Raw genomic sequence first — 26,733 nt, forward strand, 5'->3', positions numbered from 1 at the left:
TGAACATTTTAAAACGTTTAAATATTTGAAATCTAACCCCCTTTACCTCAGATCGCATTTGCTGAGCTTCTTCAGAAAATGTAAATTGTATTATGACACTGAAATAAATTGGAGATGATAATCAAGTTCAGTTGGTTGTTAAAAGTTGCTGGACAAATATATGGGACATAATGCAATTGTGATGGCAATGCTTTAGATGATTGTTTAAAATAGCCTATTGAATATCAGGAATGGATCATATGTAAACCCTGATATTACAACGCATACATTTTTCTTTAATAGCTGTGCACACAGCATATACACATCCATGGATGGCCTTATACTAAGACCGAAAGTATTCCCACTACTTTGTTTGGGTTGCCAGCCTGAACAGGGCCATGACGATTCGCTTTCGGGTCAGAACCAGTGGCAACGTGCGATAGGCGCAACATCAGGGCCAATATTACAGTCTTATTAGAAGGGCAACTGCTCACTTTTGATTGCAGTTCCTCCTCTTCTGATTGCATTTATTTGTGAAATTAAAATGACTATAAGCTGACTAATTTCTATGAATTGTCTCAATACTCTCCCAATTTTACCAAAACTTCAGAGGAAAAGAAATTAGGGACATCTGGGAGGCGAATAAGCGATAAACACACATTTCTGTATGGAAACTGCTTAAGGTCAGATTTCTGTTGCGATAAACCAAAACTTATGCAACAGTGTTTTTTTTAGGCATGACGTCATCACGCACACCAATTTTAGCGATAAGGCCATTTGAATGGAAACAGGCAGAAGACGGCAAATTTCACAAAAAACTTTTTATGCATTTTCACTTTGTCGATAACAAAATAGCATGAAAAGTGGATGGAAATAGCTATAGACTGGAGCTTTAGAGGGGATGATTTAATTTTAAACTTTGTCAAACTATTCCAAAGCATCTCTGCTGTCCACTTCTCCTCAATAGCAGTTGTGGAGCTCTGTTAATGTGCTGTCCTGCTGAGGTATTTACCTCTTTGCTGTCAAATTTCCTGATCAGAATAAACCACCCATCAGGCTTCATCAGAAGTGCTCTCATTCGTATAAATGAACTAAACCCGCTCTTAGAGGTCTGCAGGAGCATATAGTAAGCTTTCATAGATAAGTAACTATTGGCTGAAATTAGAGTATGACATTAATGAAGGAAAAAAAACAGCACGGTTCTTCAAGCCTTTTCTTACTTGGACTCGTGACTCTGAGCACAACATCTTAAAAAGCGAGAACTAAACTAGAATTTCTGTGTGTTGCCACAGAAATAGCATTCTAAAATAATGCTCATTACATCCATATAGGTTTGTGCTATTCAAAGTGAAGTGCGTCATGAGCATCTTCATTATGAAGATGATCAGGAGCCCTGTATTTACTACTACTAACACTACTACATAATTTGTATATAATGATAAGGATATATTTTTTATTACTATAAATATTCATCTGAAGATAAATCATGATGCTGTGACACCCTCATCATTTCCTTGGTTGGGCTCTTTCCCCAACAGCCACAGAATACCGTATGATTTCCTTATTTCCTGCTATGTAAAACTAAATGCATAAATAAAATAAAAATTTGATTTGAATAATTTTTTAATTTAAAAAAATTAATTAACTGTGGATTTAATCACATTACAAAGTAATCAATTACTGTAATCTAATTACTAGTACAAAAAGTAGCTTGGACATTGCACATTTTTTAGAATACTAGAATAGAGTTACTTTTAATCAAGTTAATTACTTTTAATTACTTAGGTTAAACATATTTCTAAAACAAAATTGTATATGTAGAATAAGTTTAAAATGTGAATATGTACATGTTTGCGTTTTGTGTAGTTGGGTGCCCCTTAATGAGTCGGTGAACAGGGAGGAAATATAGGCTAGACTAGAGGTCGACCGATTAATCGGCCGATTTTTTGCATTTTTTACATAATCGGCATCGGCCAATATCCAAGCATATCAAGCCGATTATTAGGCAGGCGCATCTGTGGGCAGCCTAGTGTTGTTGTGGAACACGTGTTCGACATACGCTGCCCCTAGAGTCATTTTCCAGCAGAGTGAGCAGACCTCATCCAGTGCCTAAGGAAGGAGCTAAATTCCTTGGAGAAAACAGTAAGGATTAAATTTGTATAACTTCTTTAGATTTAATTAAAAACTTTTGATATGTTACTGCCAACTTCAAGAAAAAACGTGACAAATGCGATAGGCGACATGACGTTCGGCTACTTTGGATATTGATAGCGTAGTTGAAGTTGCATTATCACAGCAGAAGGGTGGCTATCATGTCACAATAAGTAAGCAAGAATTTTGCAATTACAGACAGTGAATCTGAGACTTTTATTTGTTCTGTTTGTGTGTCTTATATTTGAGATGGTTGTCACTCAATGCAGAGAAATAAGTAATAAAAAAGATACCAACGCGCTATAGGCTACTGAAGGACTGGCTTTGGTAAGCTCAGACGTTATCGGTTCTGCTGTCGGTACTGGAGAAATTAAGAAAATACATTTATTATTGCTATAAAGAGAAAGTTATTTTATCTCGCCAGCCATTTCTATGTATAATAATATGAAACCATTTGTCTGTGATGCAATTTAGCTATTCGCAGTCAGAGAGAGAGAGAGAACTCGCTCACGCGGTGACACAGTGAGCACAACACGAGCCCAACACGAGCAAAGCTTAATGAGTGACAGAACTAAACATTCAAACATAGCCTGGTTTAGATCTGTGATATTAGTCTGATTTTATTTTAGATTTCGCCTTCCAAAGATTATAAAAAGAATATTTATACATAAACCGCATTCTGTCTAGCACAACTTCCTTCCCTTCACAGCGGTGCACTGACATTTCTCCCTAAAACTCTAACTTGACGTCAGAATCAGCACGATCGGTGATTGTTGTAAAATGCAGTCTAGCTACTGTTGCTAAATTGCGGGACGCGTTTAATAATAAAAAGAGCGCAAGAGATACCGTTCCCAAGGCGGCGCGCGCTCCGAAACACACCGCAACGAGACAAGCAAACTATAGGCTACTTTGGGTTTCATGCGTCTAAACGATCAACTATACACAAAAATATGTCAAAACGACCGGCTTGGAGATTCACTTAAACACAGTTTATGTCTTAAATGGACGTAGTTATGGAAATAGTTGGGAGAAAATATGCTGCATCAGGAGCCTATTAGATTTGAACTCGGTCTTAAAGGGGAAGCTGTCTATTAAACATGTGACGATTGAGCCATTACTGCGAATCAAACAACAAAAGGCAAAGAGAAAATCACTTACAGCTGTTGATTACTTAATTACAATTACAAGTTACAAGTTACAATTGATTACTTTATTAGATTTCTTTTTAGACCACACCTGAACAGTAATGTTAGTAGACCTTCCTGAAATAAAATTTTATATATATATATATATATATAACAAAAAGATCTGTTAAGAATACCGTTAAAGTACCGGATTGATAAGCAGTATCTGTAAGAGTAGTAATACCATTAAAACTTAACGATACCCACCCCTAGTTATGCCTGTGCTTCTCTTGGATGCTCTGAATATTGGATTACGTGTCTGGATTGCCCCTTAATTAAAGCTGCATTTGGATCTCAACCTTCGTGTCTCGGAGTAGTTCATAACACCTGCTTTGTTTATTTAATATATTTGTTATACATTATTTATACAATATGTTTTTACATTATACATTTTTAATTTTAAGTGTACAAGTGCAGATTGGTCAAGTGTTCAATAAATGTATTTGTTGAGAAATGTTGTCTATCTTAAGTAATTATTTGTGTTACATTTTATCTTTCAAATAAAAGGTTCAAATAAGAGGTTAAAAACAAGCACATATCGGCCAAATATCGGCCAAAATAAATCGGCAGCATTAATCGGCCATCGGCCGACCCGGATTTCAAAAGATTGGCATCGGCATCGGCCTGAAAAAAACAATATCGGTCGACCTCTAGGCTAGACATTATTTTTTATTTGTTGGCTGGAAAAACGAAGCTTTTTCTGTGAAAAGTGTTTTAGAAAGTAACTTAAATGTAAATATTAATCTTACTTTGTTTTTTCAATAAAGTAATGAGTAAAGTCAATAATCTGATTACAAATTTAGAATAGTATTAGTTTGAAGTGAAGTACGTTGAGTAACTTGCCTAACACTGCGAATAGACCACTGAATAACTGAATAATATTGTTAATTTTTATTGATTGTATCATTTCTGCTACTGTCTTTTTTGCATGTAGGCTTTCATACAAGACTTGTGCGTGGAGCATAAAAGGAATATTAACGTGACCCTGTCGCTTGAGATTTTGCAATAACAAAGCAGACATCCGTCTCAATGTACATGTTCTCTGTTGCAACAACACTTCATGACACATGCGAATGTGTTAAAATTTGTCACATATTATCATTTTTAATTGCAAATTTTAGCAAAACATGAAAATGTGCCTGTAAAGTGATCAGTGGAAAGGAGGAGGTGAGAACCGGCTTGTCAATATAAATAATAGTTTAATATAAAACTTAAACAAAAGACAAACACACACATGATGGACATGTCCGTAAACTATCTCTCTCTCCCGTACGATGCTCTGCAGTCGACCTTTATCCCTCTCGGGAGGCTTGATTAGCCTAATACGAGACCAGGTGTGTACGATCACGACCCGGCCCCGCCCTTCGCCCTGCCACATTCCTCCCTCGTTCTCTGACGTACACCCCCCTCTTTCCCTGGGGGAGGGCGTGCTTTAAGCCTAGTCTGCCGGCAGGTCATCCCCATCTACCTGGACGAGGGAGGGGACAAGGGGAGGGAAACAGAAATAATTTAAATGGGGGGGGGGGGGTAGTTCCTGTAACAGTGTAGTACCCCCCCAAAAAAACACTGTAAAATTTAAAAGAGAGGGAAAAGGCCAACACAGAGCGATCAATGGAAAGGAGGCGGCGAGAACTGGCTTGTCAATATAAATAATAGTTTAATATAAAACAAAAGACAAACACACACATACACATGACGGACATGTCCGTAAACTATCTCTGCAAATTCTCTATCTCTATCTTGCAAATTCTGCTAATTTTGACATGCTACAATAGAAACATTATCTAGCTGGCTAACAGATGAGGTTCTCTCAAAATTGCAAGAATGATTTCTGACAGTGATGAATAATGTTTTTGATTGTATGGCATCATTTTCCAGAAAACGTTTGTTCATGAATTTATAGCTGTCATGGAGTTACATTGCTTTATGGTTTCCAGCAAATATTGCAAATTAGAAACAAAGGATGCTCAGATCAGGATTTTTACAGCCGATATCGATCAACTTTATTCTTGTCACCTTATCGGACCGATAATAATACTGATAATTTCACCTTTAATTGGGATCTCTGTCATAACTGTGGCTATATGTAAGCTTTCTACACACTGTCACTATTAATTGCATTTTCCTCTTCCCAGTAATATCACTTTGCCTAGTTGTTGCTGCCAAAAAAAGTTATAAAAGTTTAAAAGGCTTATTAAAGGAGCTTTTTTAAAATAAGACTTTAAAACAAGGATATTCTAACAAAATATTCTCTCTTTTTTATAGATAGCCCTATAAAAAATGAAGCTTAGTGTCAAACTGAAGACAAACTGATAACCCATCCCAAAGGTGCAATTAAACTTAATGTGGCATTTTTTGTTGTTGATTCATTGTTGTTATTTCATATAATTATTATTATTAATTTTATTTCTAATTATTTTAATTTTTGCATTTATATTTAATACATTATACACCGATCAGCCACAACATTAAAACCACCTGCCTAATATTGTGTAGTCCCCCTCATGCCACCAAAACTGCACCAACCCAGAACTCAGAATAGCATTCTCACCACAATTGTACAGAGCAGTTATCGGAGTTACCGTAGACAGTTTGAACCACTCTGGCCATTCTCTGTTGACCTCTCTCATCAACAAGTTATTTCTGTCCACAGAACTTTCCCTCACTGGATGTTTTTTGGTTTTAGCACCATTCTGAGTAAATTCTAGAGACTTGTGCATGAAAATCCCAAGAGATCAGCAGTTACGGAAATACTCAAACCAGTCTGTCTGGCACCAACAAACGTGCCATGCTCCAAATCACTGAGATCAAAATTGTTCCCCATTCTGATGGTTGATGTGAACATTATCTGAAGCTTTTGATCTGTATCTGCATTATTTTATGCACTTCTGCCACACGATTGGCTGATTAGATAATCACATGGATGATTGTTGATGTCAGACAGGCTGGTTCGAGTATTTCTGTAACTGCTGATCTCCTGAGATTTTCACACACGACAGTCTCTAGAATTACTCAGAATGGTGCCAGAAACCAAAAACATCCAGTGAGTGACAGTTCTGCAGTTGAATTTGCCTTGTTAATGAGAGAGATAAACAGAGAATGACCAGACTGGTTCTAACTGACTAAGTCTATGGTAACTCAGATAATGGCTCTGTACAATTGTGGTAGAACTATATCATCTCAGAATGCTATTCTGATATGAGGGTTGGCGCTGTTTTGGCAGCACGAGGGGGACCTACACAATATTAGGCAGGTGGTTTTAATGTTGTGGCTGATCGGTGTATTATGGTATCTTAATACTGTATAAAGAATTATTATATTTATAAATTCCTTCCTTGCCTTTTCATTTAGTTGGATGATAGTGGTAATAGTTAATTTTTCACTTGTTGCTGCATGAACTTTAATGAGAGGAACACGTGCTCTGAGATGAAAGTAAATTGGAGAAAGAGCTCATATTTTAGGACTCTACTCGGGTCCTACTATTGTTAATAACATTTAATCAGGAGATATTTAATAAAGATGTTTGAATTATACCAAATCTTGTAACTCACGTTATTACTGAGATGCCTATATCTGACGCTGGGGGAGAAGTTGCTGCCATTAACGATAAAAAGGACCGTATCACAGCCTGCGCTGTTTTCACTTTGCCTTATCGCATGTGAAACGCCACATTAACAGCGCAGGACACAGACTTTTCATATTCGCCATACATCTCCCACTGTATCGTTCTTAACTGCTCAATCAAGTTTGTTGTCTTACAACACTATGCCTGTATTCCCCACACTCCGTGATGTCATGACAGTGATGCTGAAATCTTCAGGAGCTGCACATCTTTTGCGACACAAGTGGTTTATGTGATCGGCCAAATTGCTGATCACCAATCAAGTATTAGGACATGAATATTGGCCAATACGATCGGTGGCTGAACGAACAGAGCAACCTTTGCCTGCAGCCATATCACCCTGTAGCTCAAGACTGGTTGCCTACTAAAGCTAGGCAGGGTTGAGCCTGGCCAGTACCTGGATGGGAGACCTCCAGGGGAAACTAAGGTTGCTGCTGGAAGAGGTATTAGGGAGTCCAGCAAGGGGTGCTCACACTGTGGACAGTGTAGGCCCCAATGCCCCAGTATAGTGATGGGGACACTATACTGTAAAAAGGCACCATCCTTCGGATGAGACGTTAAACAGAGGTCCTGATGCTGCGTTCACATCGGACGCGAATAGCGCGTCAGGCGCGAGTGATTTCAATGTTAAGTCAATGCAAAGACGCGTTACGCGCGTAAAAAATTCCTGCGGCGCGAATGAGGCGTAGAGCGCGGCGCGGTAGACGCAAATACGCCTCATTCGCTCGTTAAGTTCGCGTGAATGCCGCGAATTGAGCGTCTGCCGCGTTACGCGCGAATTGTGCATTTTGTGCGTTTGACGCGAATTCGCGTCTGCCGCCCGAGTTGAAAAATCTGAACTTTGGCGGCAATTCACGCCGCGTTAACCAATCAGGAGCCTAGCTGCCTGCTGTCACTCAGGAGGTAAAGTGACGTAAACTTTCATTATTATTGTAATGTAAAGACAACCAACATTAGTGTCTGGACAGTGTTGAATAAGGAAAAAACACAGGACAGGTTAATTACTTTTGGAGGCTGGCTCCATTTATCATCAAAACAAAAATAAATAAATAATTTAACCTGATATACTACCATGGAAAACCTGACATTTTTAAAAAGTCTCAACTTAATAAATGTGCATGTTGTGGACCTGACATCCTGGAACTGGGGCTGACAACCTGGGAAAAAAAAATACAAAATATAATAATAATGGACTATTTTTAGATAGTTTAGCTCTTTATAGGTTTGTGGGTGGCTCTTAAAAGAGCCGTTGTGGGGAAGTCATGAGGAGGACTTCAAACGCTACTCCGTCGGCTGCCATGGTACTGCTCCCTCCGCCGAGAAGTGTGCCATGAAGACATCCCTCACCCGGAGTGCCTCTCTGGAGAAGTTGTTGGCCGCAACCCGACCCAGACCTGGCAGTGGCTCCTCTCCAGCATGTCCCGCGCCCCTCGCTGGTGGACACAAGTACGACGACGACGACCCATACGCCGCTGTTCTGCTCTCCAGAGCAAATACAGAGCGGTGACTCTCTCCACGAATGCTCGATCAACATCAGCCATCTTGTAAAAAGATGGCCGTCATCGGATTTCGCCTCCGACGCGCGTACATTTTGCTTCAAACTTTTGTTTTTTACGCGCGTCAATTTCGCTCTTGACGCGCGAATGGATTCAAAGTGGTCAAGCGTATAACTAGACGCGGTAGGCGCGAATTTGACGCGCTATTCGCGTCCGGTGTGAACGTAGCATGACTCTCTGTGGTCATTAAAAATCCCAGGACACTTTCGAAAAGAGTAGGGGTGTAACCCCAGTGTCCTAGCCAAATTCCCCCATCGGCCCTTATCAATCATGGCTTCCTAATAATCTCCATCCATTAATTGGCTCTATCACTCTCTTCTCTCCACAAATAGCTGTTGTGTGGTGGGCGTACTGGCACACTATGGCTGCCGTTGCATCATCCAGGTGGATGCTGCACCCTGGTGGTGGTCGAGGAGAGTCCCTTGTACACTCTGTCAAGCGCTATATAAATGTAACATTCATTCATTCATTCAGCCTTATTAGAAACGTGATAGGTTAATAAATCATTACGCTTTTTATTAAACTTCATATCTGAGATACGAAAATATATTGCTAAAAATAAAATGTATATATTTGTGCTTGGGGCCAACGTAAATATTGGCATGGAAAGTAAAATCTGAACTTCTATACCAAACATCATAAAAAAGAAAATCCTTATTGTTGAGCCCCATGTGCACATTGCGATGTTGGTGCATTGTATGTGGGCCCCTATGGAATATATATATATATATATATATATATATATATATATATATATATATTTTTCCGTTTTTTTCCCTGAATTCCAGGTTTTAAAGATTAATTATTATTAAAGGAACAGTCTAATCAAATGAATTCATAGAATTTTAATGAAATTAGAGAAGAACAATAATTTTTATTAACATACCATTGCATTATTTATATCAAATGAAGTGCTACAGTATACTGATCCTCACAGCGCATTCCAAAACACAACATTGGGGTATTATTTTTTTGTTGTCAAATACAGAGCTGCACAGTAGAGCGTCACAATTTTAATTAAAGCAGTGATGAAACTCATTTTTGTGAGATATTGCTTAAATATAATGTAATTATTATTGATTTATTATTATTATTATTACTTCTACTACATTGAATTATACATGTTTCTGTACAGATGTAATATTTATGTCCCTTTTTTCCATTTGCACACGTCTAGTTAAATGGAGCTTTTATTTTGGTGTTTTGGTGGAAAACCGGATGTTTTTGACGACTTCTCTTCTCACCTTCGGAAAAGCTGTTTGCTATATGGACTAATGTGCATATTAAATCGCAAAAAGCTATGATTTAGTTTTAGAAATATATAGTCTGCATGAGCTACGTGTGAATAAAGTGCTCTGCTCTTTGTAATTTCTACAAACACAAAGTGCACGTTATGTTAATTTTACGGTTGTGTGTAAGCATTGGCTTCTCACATTCACTTAATGTTTAAGCACGCAGCTCAGCAAGACATTATATAGGTTATTTGTTTAATTAAATCTCAGCCTTTTGTTGTTTAATCATCAGGACATATCACGATTTTAATTGTTATTAATTGTGCATTTATACATATTCATATGTCAAATTCCATGACATTTCGTGTATAATAGTTAATTCTGTTTTTATGACTGGATTATGCTATACCGTCCCTGTTTTCCGCATTGCAGAAATCAAAGGGCACTATTTGTATGAGAAGGATCTCATTAACGGCAAGGATTAAAATAGTGTTGATGTCAGTATTTTGCTACATCCCTGTAAGCTTGACTGCTGATTTAAATTTACCTCAAGCAAAGTCATTGGAGAGATCTTTGTCATTGGAGACCCTCCCCCACATTACTGGCCATTTTTGCTCAATGACCCTTTTTGTCCTGTATGACTGTTCCATGGGACCATAATAGAGATTGCAATTGGGATATTACAGGAATAATGGACTTAAATGAGCTCAAGTATCTCTCTGTATGGTGCTGTCATCGGCCCTTTCTCCATATTATATGGATTCTGTGAAGAAATGTCACTATTCTCAAAAGGTCACAGGATGACTGTCCAGTCAGCTGCCAATGACATTCTGTTGTCTTATTGGCCAGTCTCAGAGCTCCCCCTCCCTTTTGCCCCTTTTCTCTCCTCCATGTAAACGTGCAGGAAGTCACTCCATTATTGCTCCTCCTCTATGTTGGGCTATGTGCCCTGAGGATGGTTATTTTCTGTCTCACTGATAACTGCTTTAGATTTTTTTACATTTCCCTCAATGTATTGGGTGACTTCGAGCACCCATGCTGAGAATGAGCTGGAGAGAGAGAGAGGCTCAACCCATCTCCTCTCTGACGGAGCCCATGTGACAAACCCCACAAGCTGTAGCAATTTGTGTGTCCTCTCCCTCCCTCCCCTCTAATCTATCCTCCTCTTTCCTTGTTCTTCTCCTCACTACTCTCTGCTCGTTGTGCTCACTGTGGCATTTTTATCTTTCTTTGGAGAAGAGCCAGCTGTCTGGTGTGATGAAGAACTGAAGCTGGACTTATGCACATATTCACACAGGCACGCTGGACTTCACAAACACACACAGACACACTGCCTTGCATACACAGCATGGCTCCTATGGGGCCTGTGTGTATACATCTACACCCTGACAAACTGTGAGACCATTCTTCAAGAAGAAGGACGGAGTGTGGAAGACCGGCAGAAGAAAGAGATTGTTCATTGTGAGCAAGTGAAGCAGAAGAAGAAAGAGACTGAGAGAGAGCGGACGAAAAGAGCAGTAGCAACGGAGAGGTGGGAGTGTGAAAAACTCGCTGAATGAAGGAAACAGACTGGCTGTCCCTTTCCTGGTGTGATGGAGTGAGACGAGGAATGAGGGTGGATGGTGAGAGCAGGGAGCAGCAGCAGCAGTGGAGGGGCAGGAGGAGGAGGAGGTGCAGGGGGAGGTGGTGGAGCCGGAGGTGGCCGGAGGGGCAGGAGCAAGTATCGCTCGCGGCGACGAGTATCCGGATCCTCGGTGGCCGAGCAGCTCAGCTGCAATAGTGGCGAGAAAATGTCGGCCAGCATCAAGAAGTTGGACTGTTTCTCGCCCATGCTCTGCCAGTGCAAAGTGGCCTGTACCAACAGTACCATCTCGCTCATGTTTGGATGCAAGGTGGGTGGCAGAGATAAATGACAGCCTGTGAGAGTCTGTACAGCTTGTACCTCCAGGTGTAACCAAGAGTTGCAGCCAACACATTCTTCTTACCAGCGGTTAGATAAAATCAAAAGAAAGAGCAAGTCTAAACTGCAAGGCTCATGTATAATCAACTTGATGAGATAAGAGGAGTTGTCTTAGCTCCTGCATTGGCAACATGTTTAGTATTTGGAAGTGTTGACTGCTGGTATTAAGGCACTCTGAGCACACTAAACCAAGAGCTGTCAGTGCATATGTCAGGGATGTCTTTTCCCATATTCACAGCTCTTTCAATTTTAATCAGTCATTGGCTTATCTCTGCTCTGGCTGTATTTAACACTCTCTACTCTCCATTAATCACACTCTGTACACTGATGGATATTGCACACATTTCATTGTATTTGCTTAGGTTAAAGCTTGAGTCCTTAATGAGAGTTTGTCACAGTAATGCGTTAGCTCTGGCTTAAACACAGCACAAGAATCTCCTGTTCAAACAATTTAGTAATTGGGTACATTTACCCAGAATCTCATGTATGAAACGTCTTGATATATTTTTATACTAAACTATTGCACATTATGTTTTATGGCATGATTACAGCATATTAGATTGAACTATTACTTTTGTAAATCATGTAAATCATCTTGATCGGCCTCTCCAACTATGTTCTCATTAATTTTTCATACACATGTCCATGATTTTATTTTTTATTATTTATTCAAATTATGTCACTTACTAAAACTCTCACAAAAGTCTGTCACTGAAAGAACATTTGGCAGTGTTTAACAAGGACCCTTTTGTTCTCTGTTTTGATTACTGTCTGTATGTTGCCGTATGGCATCCCATGCCACTTTGATCCATGGCATTAACCTCTCAAATCCTTGATTCACAGCCCATAGGATTACATGTCATCTGCTCTGTTCGGGATTCACGTTCAATTAGGATACATTGTTAATTTGCTTGAACTTATTGAGTGAATTCTCTCAACCATTTCTTTATCTTCAAGTGCTAACCTAAAAATGCTACAAAATCATTGTGCATTTTAATCATTACCAGATCCCATTGTCATATACAAATTAAATTTACCATGGCAAAATTTGGGTTGAAACAACCAAAGCCAAATTTCTTTTCAGAATATGGTCATGAAAATTGTACCAAAATCTACAACCTACATATGAGATGATTGTAACATGTCAGCCAATATTACTAGCTGCTGAAGACTATTTAAAAGGATCAGAGACTTATTGGTGAGAAAAACTTGATGTCGCTGCCCGCTAGCACTGATATAAATACTTGTACATGTCCTCTCAGCTCAGGTATGTCAATTTGTATTCATAATTAATTGTAACAAAAAACGTATCTGATTAAACTAAAGAGGAAAACACCGGTGAGACATTGATGTACAAGGGAATCTGTTGTTGTTGTTGGAGTGCTGATGGTGCTTGTGTAAATACATATTTCTCTGTCAATTGTCCTTTGTTCCAGAACATACTGGCTGAATGCACCGCTTCTATTTTTAGTTAAGAGAAATGGGTGTTTATGATGGCTTTGGTAGCCTTCCTGTCTCTTTCACTCACTCTCTCTGCCGTGATCCATTGATTTAACCAATGCAAGACCAAGCTATAAAGCCCAATTTATCTCTCCACATTAAGCCAGAGGAACCAACCTGGTCTCAAAGTGAAAACGTGACTACGTAAATTTTTGCAAAACTCGTTATACGTGTCTACAGGTACAAATCACTGCAGTTTCTGGATGATATGAGCACAAGAGGTGCCTCAACAACAACTGTTTTATTCCCATTCAACCAAATCACAAGGTCAAAAGCTGATTATGACTTTATAAACACATATATTTCTCTCTATTACTCGTACACTGCTATGTTATGATATAGACACTTTTACTGTAACCCACCTATATATATATGCACTTATTCGAATGTTATCAGTTTGCACATTTGCTCACATGGTAAAGCGCTGTACTTTGAACTCGGCAGACTGCGGTTCAAGACCACTCAAGAACGCAAGATGAAACATGGCACCACGGTGTTGTAAAAGCGACATACATGCTTTTCATTTCATTATGCATTTTAAAACACTCTGTTGGGTTTAGGCATTGGTTGGACTAGGTTGTATTTTTTTAAGGTGTCATTTATATTTTAACACTATTGGTTAGGTTTAGGGGAAAGTTTTTGTTTAGGGGAACTGTTTTACTCATTAAAACCTCCAAATCCACCTTCAATTCAACCCAACACAATACATTTAATAAGACCAGGCTGGGAGGAGAACATGCACTTACCATACCATCTCTTTTCGTACAGTCCACTTTATTTGGTCATCTTCTTATAAATTGTTCTTGTGCTCTTTACCATTCCCTTCTAAGAGGCCACTCAGACAGAGGGCCATCTTGCATTAATAAACGATAGACGCAGTGCTACTAATGGAACAGAATGCAGGTGTCTCAAGACATGTTTTTAAAAGTTTAAGTTGTTTTAACTTGTCTTAGCATCTTAATTCAGCTATCAAAGATGCCCATCTAGTGCATGTTTTTACATAGAAAAACAATTTAAAAAACAGCACTGATGGATGCAAAAATGCATCACCAAGAAGCCTTTGGTTGGGTAAATGTGGGACACTTCCATCACATCCAAAATGTAACTAGCATGATGAAAACTAGCTTCTGTTTCTCTGTAATCATAAAAAAATTTTGGATGACAATGAAGGCAGCATATGAGAGTAGAATGGAAGGGGCTTTTGCTGCATGCTGCTCTCTAGACTATCAGAATGACAGCACAGTTTTAGCATCTGATCACACAGATGGGATGATTGCCTAAATGGTATGTCATGTCACCCCAGATTTTGTTGTTAAAACCATTTCCGACTTATTCTCTTTTTGCACTGGAGCCAACAGCTTGCATCAGGATTTAGTCACGGGCAATGTAGTAGCATCACTTTTCAGGGCTCCAGACTGCGACTAAAATAATTGATTGCGACTATAATTTAAAATCTTGTCGCCATTGCCGACAGTCAGGTTTTGTGTGTCCATATGCGGTTTCCTGAGATATAAACCTGTGAGTTATTAAACACCTCTTTAGAGCACGCACCACCAGTGTGTCACATGTCACTTTTCCCCCTTTCTGTTGTGATGAGCTTGCGTCACCGCACACAACAACAAACCCAGTGTAAGAGAGTCTTATTCTTTTTTTAACCCTCTGGGGTCGTCAGACGCGCCGGCACGTCCTGCTGGATTTTTTCATCATTACAGCGGAAACAACATAAAATTCTTGTCATTTTGGGGCATAAAGATAAGTGCAAGACATCATTAGAGACTATAAAGGGTCTACTTTTATTTGTGTGCACTCACAATAACAACTAAACCTTGTGCTTCTGTAAAATAAAGAAAATAAAAAGGTGAGCTGTAAGCAGTCTCTGGGTTTGCGAGCATATTTCTGAAACACGTCACAAAAATGAACTGAAACTCTGCTTATACTTATCACACAAACATGAAACATATGTCTAAAGAAAGCTTAAAATGTCTACATTTAATTAAAATAATTCTAATTTAAAACAAATATTCTCCTGCAATGTAATCTGTATGATACAAAGCGATGTGATCCCACCCACCAGCAGAGTGCGCTATTCATACGCTAATGTGCTGAGACGATCAAATCAAATGGTAAACGCCCCCGACTGTGCCTTAAAAACAACAAGTTTGTTAATTTTTCTGCGCGTTGTGCTCGTTTGAAAGACAGCACGATACACAAAGTGAGAAAACTCCTGGATAGTGATGAAGAGTTACAATTTTCCTCAGAAGAAGAGCAGGACTCCAATGAACATTTGTATTTTGAAGAGTGACTTGATCCAGCCAAGGATATAATTTCGTACAAGTCATTTAGTTTTAATTAGTTGACATGCTATTTTATATAAACATGTACATATTTTACTAGTGGGACTGTTTCCAGAGTTGCCAGCCAGGATTCAGTATTGACATTTGAAATATGTCCTAATAAGCAAGTTTTAGTTACATTTAAATGCTGTTTCGGCTAAAGCAGGTTTATGAATAATATGAATGTTTAAATGATATTTTATCTAGTGTTTATGCTGCCTCATTATCATCAACAAAGCTTGTGCTTGCAAATATGGGTTCAGGTGTAAATGAGTAAAATGCACTTTAAATATGCCCATATTAGAAAATCAGCATATTGAATGATTTCTGAAGGATCATGAGACACTGACGACTGCAGTGATGATGCTGAAAATTCAGCTTTGATCACAAATTGCATTTTACAATATAATCAAATACTTCTTTTAACTTAACTTGATTTTGATCATTAAGTCTCCTCACATTCATTCTCTTTCTGTCACATTCCTCATTGATAGGCCCAGGGGAGGGGTCTCCTAAGGTGTGAATTACCTCAATATTAATGATAGTTCACGCCTCCTCACATATGATCAGGATGGTTTTCACATAATTTTGTAGCAAAAACTCTAGGCTACAAGATCCAGGTCTCAAAAGGCTTGTGGACAAATGTTTAGTATGTGTTATATGGCCTTATTTCAATGACTTAAAAATGACTTTTTCAAAAACCATGCATAAACGTTATTTTCACAAAAATACAAACATGTACACGCATGTTGCTCTCATATTATTGTAGCCCAGTGTGTGCTGAATACGGTGTTATCAGACTTTAGCCATTAATGTGTTTTTAAGCAACTGAAAAAAGCACAAATGGCAAGGCATGTCAAAATTCTCCAGTGCCCAAAACACCCTCAGACCCCAGAGGGTTAATGGCGGTTCGCCAGCTTAAATAGTGCATTACCGCCATCTACTGTAAGCACTGGATCAGAGACTGCCCCTCTTTGAACCACCCTCCCCCTGGACCTATTCAGGGCTCAAACCTCTTTGGGCTCCTCCAGCATTTGCTCCGAGCCCCAAGAGAGTCATGACCAATTGACTCTTTTTCATGAATCACCCGAAATGAACTGAATGCGAACTTCTTTTGTGGGAATTCGGAGGATGCATGAGGTGTATCCTTTGTGGGCACTCACAACCCACAATTCTTTGCTTCAACGGAAAAGTAAAAAAAAAATAATGCCAATTTGCCTGTAAATGCATTTTATGTTAATTCCCAAGTTGAAGTACCTCAGTAGATGGGTGCAGAGTATATAATATGTATTATTATATTGATATATAATTAAAATAAGTCTAAGTATTAGACTAAATCTACACCTGTAAAATCTATTTTCTCTATATTATCTTTATAACTCTCCTAAAATTTATCTCATACGTTCCCTTCTAAAGTGACTTTGTTACCGTCTCACTCGAAGCGCTCACGCTTGTTAAAGAGTGGCGTGCTGTCATAGCAACCATGTTACGTTACGTTTCCATTTGTCCTACGATGGCTTCATGTTTAACGAGATTAGTTTAAACGAGCATGCTCTGTATACTGCAGCCTTCAAAGGACACATCCTACCTAGCACGCAGCCTTTGAAACGAGACACAGCCCTTTACTCAGCTAATCATCCGTCAGTGTGTTTACAACTGGGAGCGCAGATATTTCAAAATCGGAGTCCCATGTATATTTCGGGCTTCTTTATAATTATTAGAGTGCACGTGCGTGTATGTGTATATATATATATATATATATATATATATATATATATATATATATATATATATATATATATATATTCACACACACACACGTACATGAGATCCAGCTTTTGACACTTAAGACAGTTGAGGGACTCATACACGACTATCTAAATCGAGCAATTAAATGATTTGTTGACTGCCATTTGACAGCCATTTGGCTCCTTAATGTTTCAGTTAAGGAGCCAGTGGCTCCTAGGTAATTTTTTGTCTGGAGCCCTGCTTTACAACATTACCATACACAGAACACTCTCTGTCAACACTTGTCATACCGTTTAATACATTTAATTTGATGAAGAGATGAAGCTCTTTATATAATTAAGAACTCATATATTCAACCTTGTAGGTAATGGTGTTTTTAGTTCTACCATAAGAAAGTTGAACATACACTAAATTAGGCCTATTTTAAACAGTAGATCTCCAAAGCTCAAATCAACTCACATATTGTTTCATAATTTGCACTGGATGCCTCCTTATATAGTTGAGGAGAAAAGATGAGGTCTGTTTACGGATTTCTTCACCCTGATCCTTGAGGATGAGCTCATGTTCTAGAAAGTGGGCTGTTGCCAGTGTAATTTAGAGAAGTCCTCAGAGAGACAGTACTAACACTAACTGCTAATTTAATTTCTTCATATTGTTAACTGATAAATGATGAAAGCCACTTGCTCTAATAAGAAAGTATTAATCGTCAAGTTCTTTCAGTATAAAACATGTTTAGTGGGAAACTTGATATGAAGTGTTGAGCATTTATTGTAGAATGAATGCCTCTTTTGGCCTTGATCTGGCATGTGGTTACATTTTGCAGTTGCGCATTCTTTTTCTCTCTGCTCTACTATACTTTTTTAAACTAACAAAGCAAGATCAGGTGGTGCCCCATTAATTTGATTCACTTTTCACTTTCACAGAAGTTTACTGCAATATATTAAGTTTACTGATATCTACAAACATATACTGTATGTTGTTTGAGGTTGGTGTAGGGAGACTGACTCAATTGCGTGATTTGCAGTGCGTCATGGAAGTGGGGGTCTCTGATGGACTTGTTTAGTGGGCTTTGTTGGCCATGGCTCTCTGATTGGTGGTTCTTTTTTCTGGACCATGGGTAGTGTAGTTGTTCACCAGTAATTCTGTTTTTAAATGATTTAAAAACAATGCATTTGAAATAATGTGGAAGGATGACTGTAAGCCATATACCATAGATGAACAACCTCAGAGCTCATGGTAGGACTGTCTTTAAAGGTTTATAATGGGGATGGGCACGAGTACCCGATTACTCGGAAGTGACAGCAATGATCGATCATGAAAACGATGATCTATAATGAAAACGTGTGACTTTTCACTAAGTTCAAAATTCAGTGACAACTTCTTGACAATTAAACACAAATGTGTCAAAGAGGGGCCTTATTTTTAATTTTGAGATTGATTACATGTGATTTTTTTATTTTTATTTAAGCGGTACCTTGATTGTCAACAGAGACGTCTCATTGCAACTGAACTGAAATATGATGCTGCAATGTTAGCATTTGTTCTACAGGTATATGATAATCAAAAGAAAGTTTCATTTACAGTGTTTTGAACATCTGTCTCTGAAAACTTTTGCTGAACAAGTTTTAAAATGTGATGGTAATGGTGTTTCCAGTTACGGCAAATACAGTTTGAGGATACATGGTTCAGAAACAGTGGTGCGTGGTTACTAAACTTATTACAGTAACCTGAATGAAGAGCGGAGACGCGCATTCTTGTAATTTTTTGATTGAATTGGCCAGCGAGTCTTCACATAATAAAAAAATAAGATGCTTTATATTTTGATTATGCCATCTTTTGTACTTAACGTAACAGATTACATCAGGGGTCTTCAACCATTTTCAGGCCAAGGACCCCTTGGTGGGTAGAGAGGTGGAGCCAGGACCCCCGTTCCATCTTGTATAAAATTGAGTGTTGCATTTTATGCCTATAAAAACTTGGATGGTAGGCTATCAAATTATTGTATGTATACTTCATGATGTTTTACATTGAAAAGCTATTGAAATAATCATTAAATGTTGCCCTGTTGAAAAGACCAGCTAAAACAATTATAAGCTGGTTGGCTGGTTTTAGCTGGTCACTCAGCCTGGTCATAGCAGGTCAGGCTGGTTTTAAAGGTGTTTTGAACCCTTTTTTTTTTAGCTAGTCTGGCTGGTCAAGGTGTTCTTAATTGGTCAGGCTGGTCTTAGCTAGACACTGACAGGATGGTCTTAGCTGGTCAGCTGGTCAGGGTGGTCTTGGCTGGTCTGTATGGTCTTAGCTAGTCTCCCAGCCTGACCAGCTAATAAGTGTTCAAACCCCTCTGAAACCATCTAACTGACCAGCCCAGCTAAGCTGGGCAACCAGTTAAAAACAGCCAACCAGCTTAAGTTGGTTTTTGCTGGTCTTTTCAGCAAGGATTTACAGCAGGGGTCTGCAACATTTTTGACAAGTGACATTTTAAAATTCCTCTGTAATTTCTGTGCCAAACCTCAGACAGACAGACAGAAAGACCCTGTCCATGCAGAATAAAACAACTTTTATAAAGTTACTAAAAATGGAGGCTTCATCTCATGTGTGATCGATTTTATACATACATTTTAAAAATACTGTTGATTTCATTGAGTAAAAATGTGTAATGAGGAAAACATTGACTGAGTGCACCTTTAATTATGTTGATTTTGAGAGTTACCAGCTTGTGTGTGTGTGGGAATGTCAAGCTCATAAAAACAAATATTCTAATATTCTATAATTTAAATAAAGGTAATTAATGAGAGAGTCAAAGAGTCAACCTTTTAGTAAAAGGTTGCATCACCATAAAAAAACAAGCTTCTAATTATAATCAAAACATGCTTATATATCATATTTTTAATATATTTAAACAAGCAATGCATGAAAAAAAAAGAATAGAATGAAAGCATTTAAACTCATGCAAAGAGAAGAAAAAGAAACTGCTGACTGACGCAGTTAACGCACAGGACGAATATAACATAAACTCGACAAATAATAATTATTATGTTTATATTGTATGTCATGTCATGTTTTAGTTGAGAAAAACAAGCATATCCACATGCTCAGTAAACGATACACATTTATACACACCAGTTTAAATGATGGAATGTCCCTTACCTCAGCTAGCAAAGTCTTTCTCGGATGCCATATTTGTTGTTTACAGAAGCGTCACAGGGATTATGTTGCTACGGGGATGCTGCTTTCTGACGAGCTGCACATATATGAGAGTAAAGTGTACACCGCTTATCCAGTACATTTAAACATGAAGCCAGCTTTCTCACAGTAAGCCACATTCTCACAATAACCCACTTTTCTGGTGTCCATCTGAACGTACTTACAGAACTGTTTACTCAACAAATGTGATCAACTTGTGTCCACACTCAACAGCGCCATCCAGTGCATTCTGTTATAACTGCCAGTTTTTGTTTGTGTTCAGGATTTAACATGCATCTCACTGTATATATGGCCAGCAAAGCAAAACTTTGATAATTTTATGATATATTATTTTTAAAGTTTATTTACTATTCAAATAATTATTGCAGAACAAATACTTGAATATTCGACTACTCGTGCACATCCCTAGTAATTATTTACACCAGGCAAGTACACTATTGTTCTGAAAGGAGGCTGTCATCTGCTCAACCGCACAGCACAACCAACGCAAAGCAGACGTGTTTACTCACGTGACCCTCTACTGCAGCGCTGCTGAACCTGATATGTGTCGCGCATTGAGCAGCTTGTGATGGGCAAGGTCGTGTGAAGGATTTGTCCGGGCTGCGCGCTTCTGCTGACTAGCGCTTTTTAGTCACTTTAAGATTTGGCATGCAGCTGCGAAGGACTTCAACATGTCGATAATTCATACTCCTGTCTCTTGCTGTCGCTCACGTGCGAGTGAGTGATTTTTACAAATGCCACCAATGGTCAATCAAAGAATAATTTGCGGACCCCCTGCGGTACAATCACGGACCCACTGTTGAAGACCCCTGGACTACGTTATAACAGTCTATATTTGAGGCGAAATACTAGAACAACAAGACACAATGCAGCTGCCAAAGACGGATTGCATATATGTACATGTCTCCCCCCGCATTGTGGAAACTTTTGCATTGCCAAGCACTACACACAATATTTTATAAAATGTAAAAATCTAGTTCTATTTGTGGGCTCACAAACCTTTTAATTGTTTTTTAAATTGTGGCCATTTAAACTTTTTTTTATGTTTCATCTAATCAAATTGAGATAAATGGGTAAATGTGCTTTTTGAGCACTTCAAGTAATTTTTATTTATATAGCGCTTTTCACAACACACATAGTTTCAAAGCAACTTTACAGAAAACCATGCATTAAAAATAATGAAACTGTAATATCTATAAAGTCTTAGAGTGATCATTATGTAGTTTGATTAAATATGATTGTGAATTGTGTATAAAAATCAAATAATAATTGTGTTTAGAACCCCTGTGAGCAAGCTGAAGTCGACTGTGGCAAGGAACACAAAACTCCATAATATGCTGGTTAATGGAGAAAAATAACCTTGGGAGAAACCAGTTTCACTGTAGGGGCCAGTTCCCCTCTGGCTAACATCATGAATATAATGCCAATATTAGTTATTTATGTGGAGTGCAGGTTATGGTTTAAGATAAGTAAACTAAGTAAGTGTTAAGGTCCAGTGTTTAAATAAAGATTTTTAATGACTAATATCATGTAAATAAATCCCGGGTTAACAGCAGAAGTTCAGATAGATGCATTTTCCTTGTTAGTTGGCTGAGGAAGACTTCTGTTGGCAATTAATTGATAGACTATGTATTCCATTTCAAGAGTGTAGTCCATCATTAGACCAAGGTGATCCAGGCAGAAATCAGTTCTGTGCATTGCAGTTCAACCTGCAGGTCATTGTGGTGAGGTTCGGAGGGGGCCATCCTAAGTCCAAGGTTCAGGCAGTGTCATATGAAGTATCTGATGGCTTACAGTTGGAGTTGGCATCAGTTAATCCTCTGAATTCCATCGTAAAAGACTGAAGCAATGTCTGGCTAGCACTGGCTGCTTTTAGTTGTCATCACTCAGAGAGACATAGCTGTGGAGTCTAACACCAAGCAGGAACTGAGCTGGATCTGGCAGGATCTGGTAACCTTGCGATATGAATCCAGAGGTTGAGACAGTGAAACGAATAGAATAATATTAGCGTAGATGTCGTTCAATTTGATGCAGAGTTATAGATCATGATAGATGTTTCTGGTTCTGGCAGACCTAACAAAAGCAGCCTAATTTGTGAGTTGATGGATAAATTAGGGCATTTCATCTTACTGACACATTAACATATAAACCAGTTTATTGCACTAAGTGGCCTCATTTTATGCTGCGGATGTTGGCACAGTATACAGAGAAAGAAACTATAGGCTTGTGCAAATGTAGACAGTTTGTATTCCAGACTTCAGAGCTGGAGTATCAGGTGTGTCCTAGGAAAGCTCCAGATTGAATAGTGAGCAGCCTACCTCAGTCACAGAGGGTCATGACTCAATAGTGAGTGGTTGTGGTCGCCATGAGATCCTCCTCCTCATGCACTCATCAGGGATGACTGTGAGCTCTCCTCTTCTATCATGTGCTTCATCCCACCTGCTTCACACACTAAACATCTACAAATGAATCTAAATGATAGGAATTATTGATGCAAGTCTTACTGATACATCCATTTATGGATTTTCAGAGGGAATTACGTAACATGGCAGTATTGTTAGAGAATAACGAAACCTCCCAAGCAATGTGAACATACACAAAGAGAGAGGTACGTTTTAGACGCCTCTGTGACTTTTCATTTTGATGAGGCTAAGTCACAATGTTTGATAGCTTTGATTGCTTAAAATAACACTGCAGTACTATGTAGTTCACCAGGATTTAGAGGAACTGTTTACAAAATGGCATCCCGCTGGCTTCAAATGATTCAGACTACGTCCACAGTAATCAAATAATTTTTTGTTATGTTTTGGCCTTCCATCCATACTGAGATGTTTTTGTCCAGCGAAACTGAGCTTTTAGAAAAAGCTCTCCCAAGTGGATAAAGTTGAAAACGGAATATTTGAGTTGTAGCATGGACAAGGGCTGTGATCTCGATAGTTAACGAAAAGAAAAAAAATCCTTGTTGTTGATAAACTTTTGAGTAATTTTCTATATTTATGTTGTACATCTATGGGGGCTCATTACGTCGATTGTGATCGCAAAACAATCAACCACTGGTCAATCGCTATAAAATCTTAAAGATTTACTTTTTATTTCCTCACTTCTGTAGCCATGTGCTGTTTGACTGAGAGGCGGCTTATGTGTGTGCGCTTCTGTGCGAGGGCTCAAAAAGTGTGCGCTAATGTGGATACGTTCAAATGCACTTAAAATAAACTTCAAAATAAACTTCAAAATTTTAAACTCAGACAGTTATGTCTAAAGTGAACAGTGGGACAAAAAGCTGATTTGTATCAAAATGTTGAATCTGAAGTGTAAATATAACCTAATAGACCTGCCACTGTCTAGTATGCCATTACTATTAATCAAATAGCAAGAACAACTAATGAGAAAAACAGTTACCCGCTTTAAAACAAGTATTAATTGAATCGTGAAGACCAGTAGCTAGTATTACATTTACATTTATGCATTTGGCAGATGCTTTTGTCCAAAGCGACTTACAGTGCCCTTATTACAGGGACAATCCCCCCCGGAGCAACCTGGAGTTAAGTGCCTTGCTCAAGGACACAATGGTGGTGGCTGTGGGGATTGAACCAGAGATCTTCTGATTAACAGAAGTGCTTAACCCACTACGCCACCACCACCACTCCTTTTGTTTCATTCTGAATGTTTACTTGAATGTTAAAAAAAACATTGTTTTCTTAATTTGTATTTTTTGCCCTATTGCTTTTAATTTGTTTCTATTTATTGCTTTTATTTTTATTGTTTCTTTCATTCTCATTTTATTACAGACTGTTTACTTGTCTTGAATAATTACTTGAAAACTTGAAACAATGCTTACCCAATTAACAAATTAGTAATATTTTTTGTTGTATAAAAATTGGTATTGATTCTGAAAAAGTAGATCTTCCATAGAAGCGTGAACAGAATGAGATCTAGAAGAACACAAGTTCTTTCTTGAGGTCTAACAAAATAATCCCCATTTATATTATGAAATGTATATAGTGATAAACATCGTTATCGAGCGATTAAAAAAAAAAACATTGTAGCCTAATAATATTTTTGGCCATATCAACCAACCCTAGAATTAATAGAATTTTTGTTGTCATATGATGCAGTCATGTGATCCATTCAACGCAAATCAATCAAGATGGCAACAAATGACATACGCAGCATTGTTAAAGATAAAATTACAATGTACATTTGTGCATGCAGTCTGAACTTACCATGCTGTGTTCATCGGGTCTGTTAAAATTGAAACCAGTTCAGTAAGACTGTAGTCGGCTTTAAATAAGACTGATTGAATCACAGGCTTACCTATAGCAGTCAGTGTCTGATAAACCTGTTGCCATGGCAACTATGGCCATCTTCCGCCTGTGTGGATACGACTCATCAGCTTCCTCACTGAGGAATTGGAACCCAATCATTCTCATGCGCTATTTTAAAGCAAGGGAAGGGGTTCTTGTCTTCTCTGTGTTTTTGGATGTACAATGTTTGTGGTTTCTCAAATAACCACACTACTAACACTAACTGTTGATCACCATATATCAGAATATAGAAATGTTGCAGTTGTTAGGCTGTCTGTTAAAAGCAAATATTATATTACAGTTAGTACAGTATACCCCTGTTGGTACAGACTACTGTGTATAATTTCTAAGAGTGTAGCATCAATTTGTTAACACTTTGTGTACGGTCTACTTCACCGCATCTCTTCTTTCATAGATTACCATAAATTTAAAGATTACAGTATCAGCCATCCCCAGAACTAGATATTTTTTTCCCAAGCTTTTTGCACTTTGCCCTGTTGTTTTTGATTACTACATGCTTGCAAAATAAACATAAACCAACAAAATGGCAGTTTTATTTATCATCCTCATCTTTTGGTGCCAATCCCGTCAATGCCGTCTTACATTTTGTCCTAACCAGACGTGACACAATAAGAGTCCAGCGACAGGCAATCGGTCTATCCACATCAGGCACTATATGACACTGTGATATTAATACACTAAAATTAGGATACTTGACAATAAAATTTTGAAAACAGAGCAATTACAGACGAAACAGTCTGTTTTTTGAACGCAACTCATTTTCTCATTGAGGGTCCACATTGGCATTCGCTTTCTACGGCAAACCCAGAGAGGATAAATACACATTCACATACATACACAGGGCAAAGTTACTTTATGAACTGCATCCTTATTCAGTCTGTTATGATTGTTTTCTATTCACGCGATACTCCTGTTGTTATTTCGCCGATCTCCACGTGACAGGGAAGCGCAGAGAGAAAGCTGGAATGAGACATTCTGATGCTATGTGTGTTTGACAGAGCTCTGACTTAAGAGAACGAGACCTCAAGTAAATAATTCGGTGTGTGACACCCTAGGCCAAAATCAAGTTGTTGTGAAGCAGCTAGTGAGATGCCAACTTCAATATACTGCATTAAGAATATTTAAACCCATTTGATGACTGCGCTGGCTGGCACGGTGTTGCAGAAATAGAAATCATAAAAAAAAATAATCGAAAGCCCTGTCGCTCGTCATGTGTCACGCCTGGTTAGGAAAAAACTCAACATGAAAAAGATACCTTTTATCACGTCGAGACATCGCGTATGGTTAGGACACGGTGTTAGTAGGATAATAAGATTACAAAAATTCCCCTAGCAGTAATTTTTTCTGACTTGTCTCTTGTTCTATGCAGAAGTACAGGCACCATGATGAGGACACAGGATCTCCACAAGAGCAGAGCTCGCCAGAGCTTAATGATGAGGCTACTGGGGCAGAACTGGTCCAGGTGGCCGAGAAGAACCTGTCCCAGATTGAAAACGTCCATGGCTACGTAGCACATGCACATATCTCCCCAATGAAGGTAAGCTAGGAATCTAGACATGCTGATCAATTTACCTATTTCAGGTTAAATTTGCCATGCTGTCGATCATCTTGTTGTCCAAATTCTGCCTTGCCATACAGTTATAACTGTACTTTTACTTTTTGACTGTATGTGTGCCTCACTCTTTTCACATGCACATGAACACACACATAATACAGGCTCTTATGGTTTTAGAATTGCTTATAAAACCAGACTGCCATGGTACCACTTTAATACAATCAGCCATTTTTGCTTCAAGCAATCAATATTAACGAATTTTACAAAAGTATGCTATGAGGTCTGAATGAAGAAATGTGCTACATTGGCTGTTAATCCAGAATCCATCACTGCACTTGGTTCACTGGAAATCTCATTATTACTGTGCAAAGTGCTTTATAACA

At 38.4% G+C, this 26,733-nt stretch overlaps 1 protein-coding gene across 20 annotated transcripts in view; it reads left to right on the forward strand.

Annotated features, from left to right (window-relative positions):
• LOC127644650 (discs large homolog 1-like protein) overlaps nt 1-26,733 on the forward strand; it is a 143,814-nt gene that overhangs the window by 43,706 nt on the left and 73,375 nt on the right. For 19 of the 20 annotated variants that reach the window (XM_052127927.1, XM_052127930.1, XM_052127932.1 and 16 more), the window contains one exon: nt 26,165-26,332. In XM_052127927.1, coding sequence (XP_051983887.1) covers nt 26,165-26,332 — 168 coding nt within the window. Of the gene's footprint in view, nt 1-10,887; nt 11,617-26,164; nt 26,333-26,733 lie in introns of those variants that run through there. The other variant, XM_052127950.1, reaches the window with a different exon arrangement.

This window comes from Xyrauchen texanus, chromosome 6 (genome assembly GCF_025860055.1).
Source record: "Xyrauchen texanus isolate HMW12.3.18 chromosome 6, RBS_HiC_50CHRs, whole genome shotgun sequence".
Classification (NCBI taxonomy): Eukaryota; Metazoa; Chordata; class Actinopteri; order Cypriniformes; family Catostomidae; genus Xyrauchen; species Xyrauchen texanus.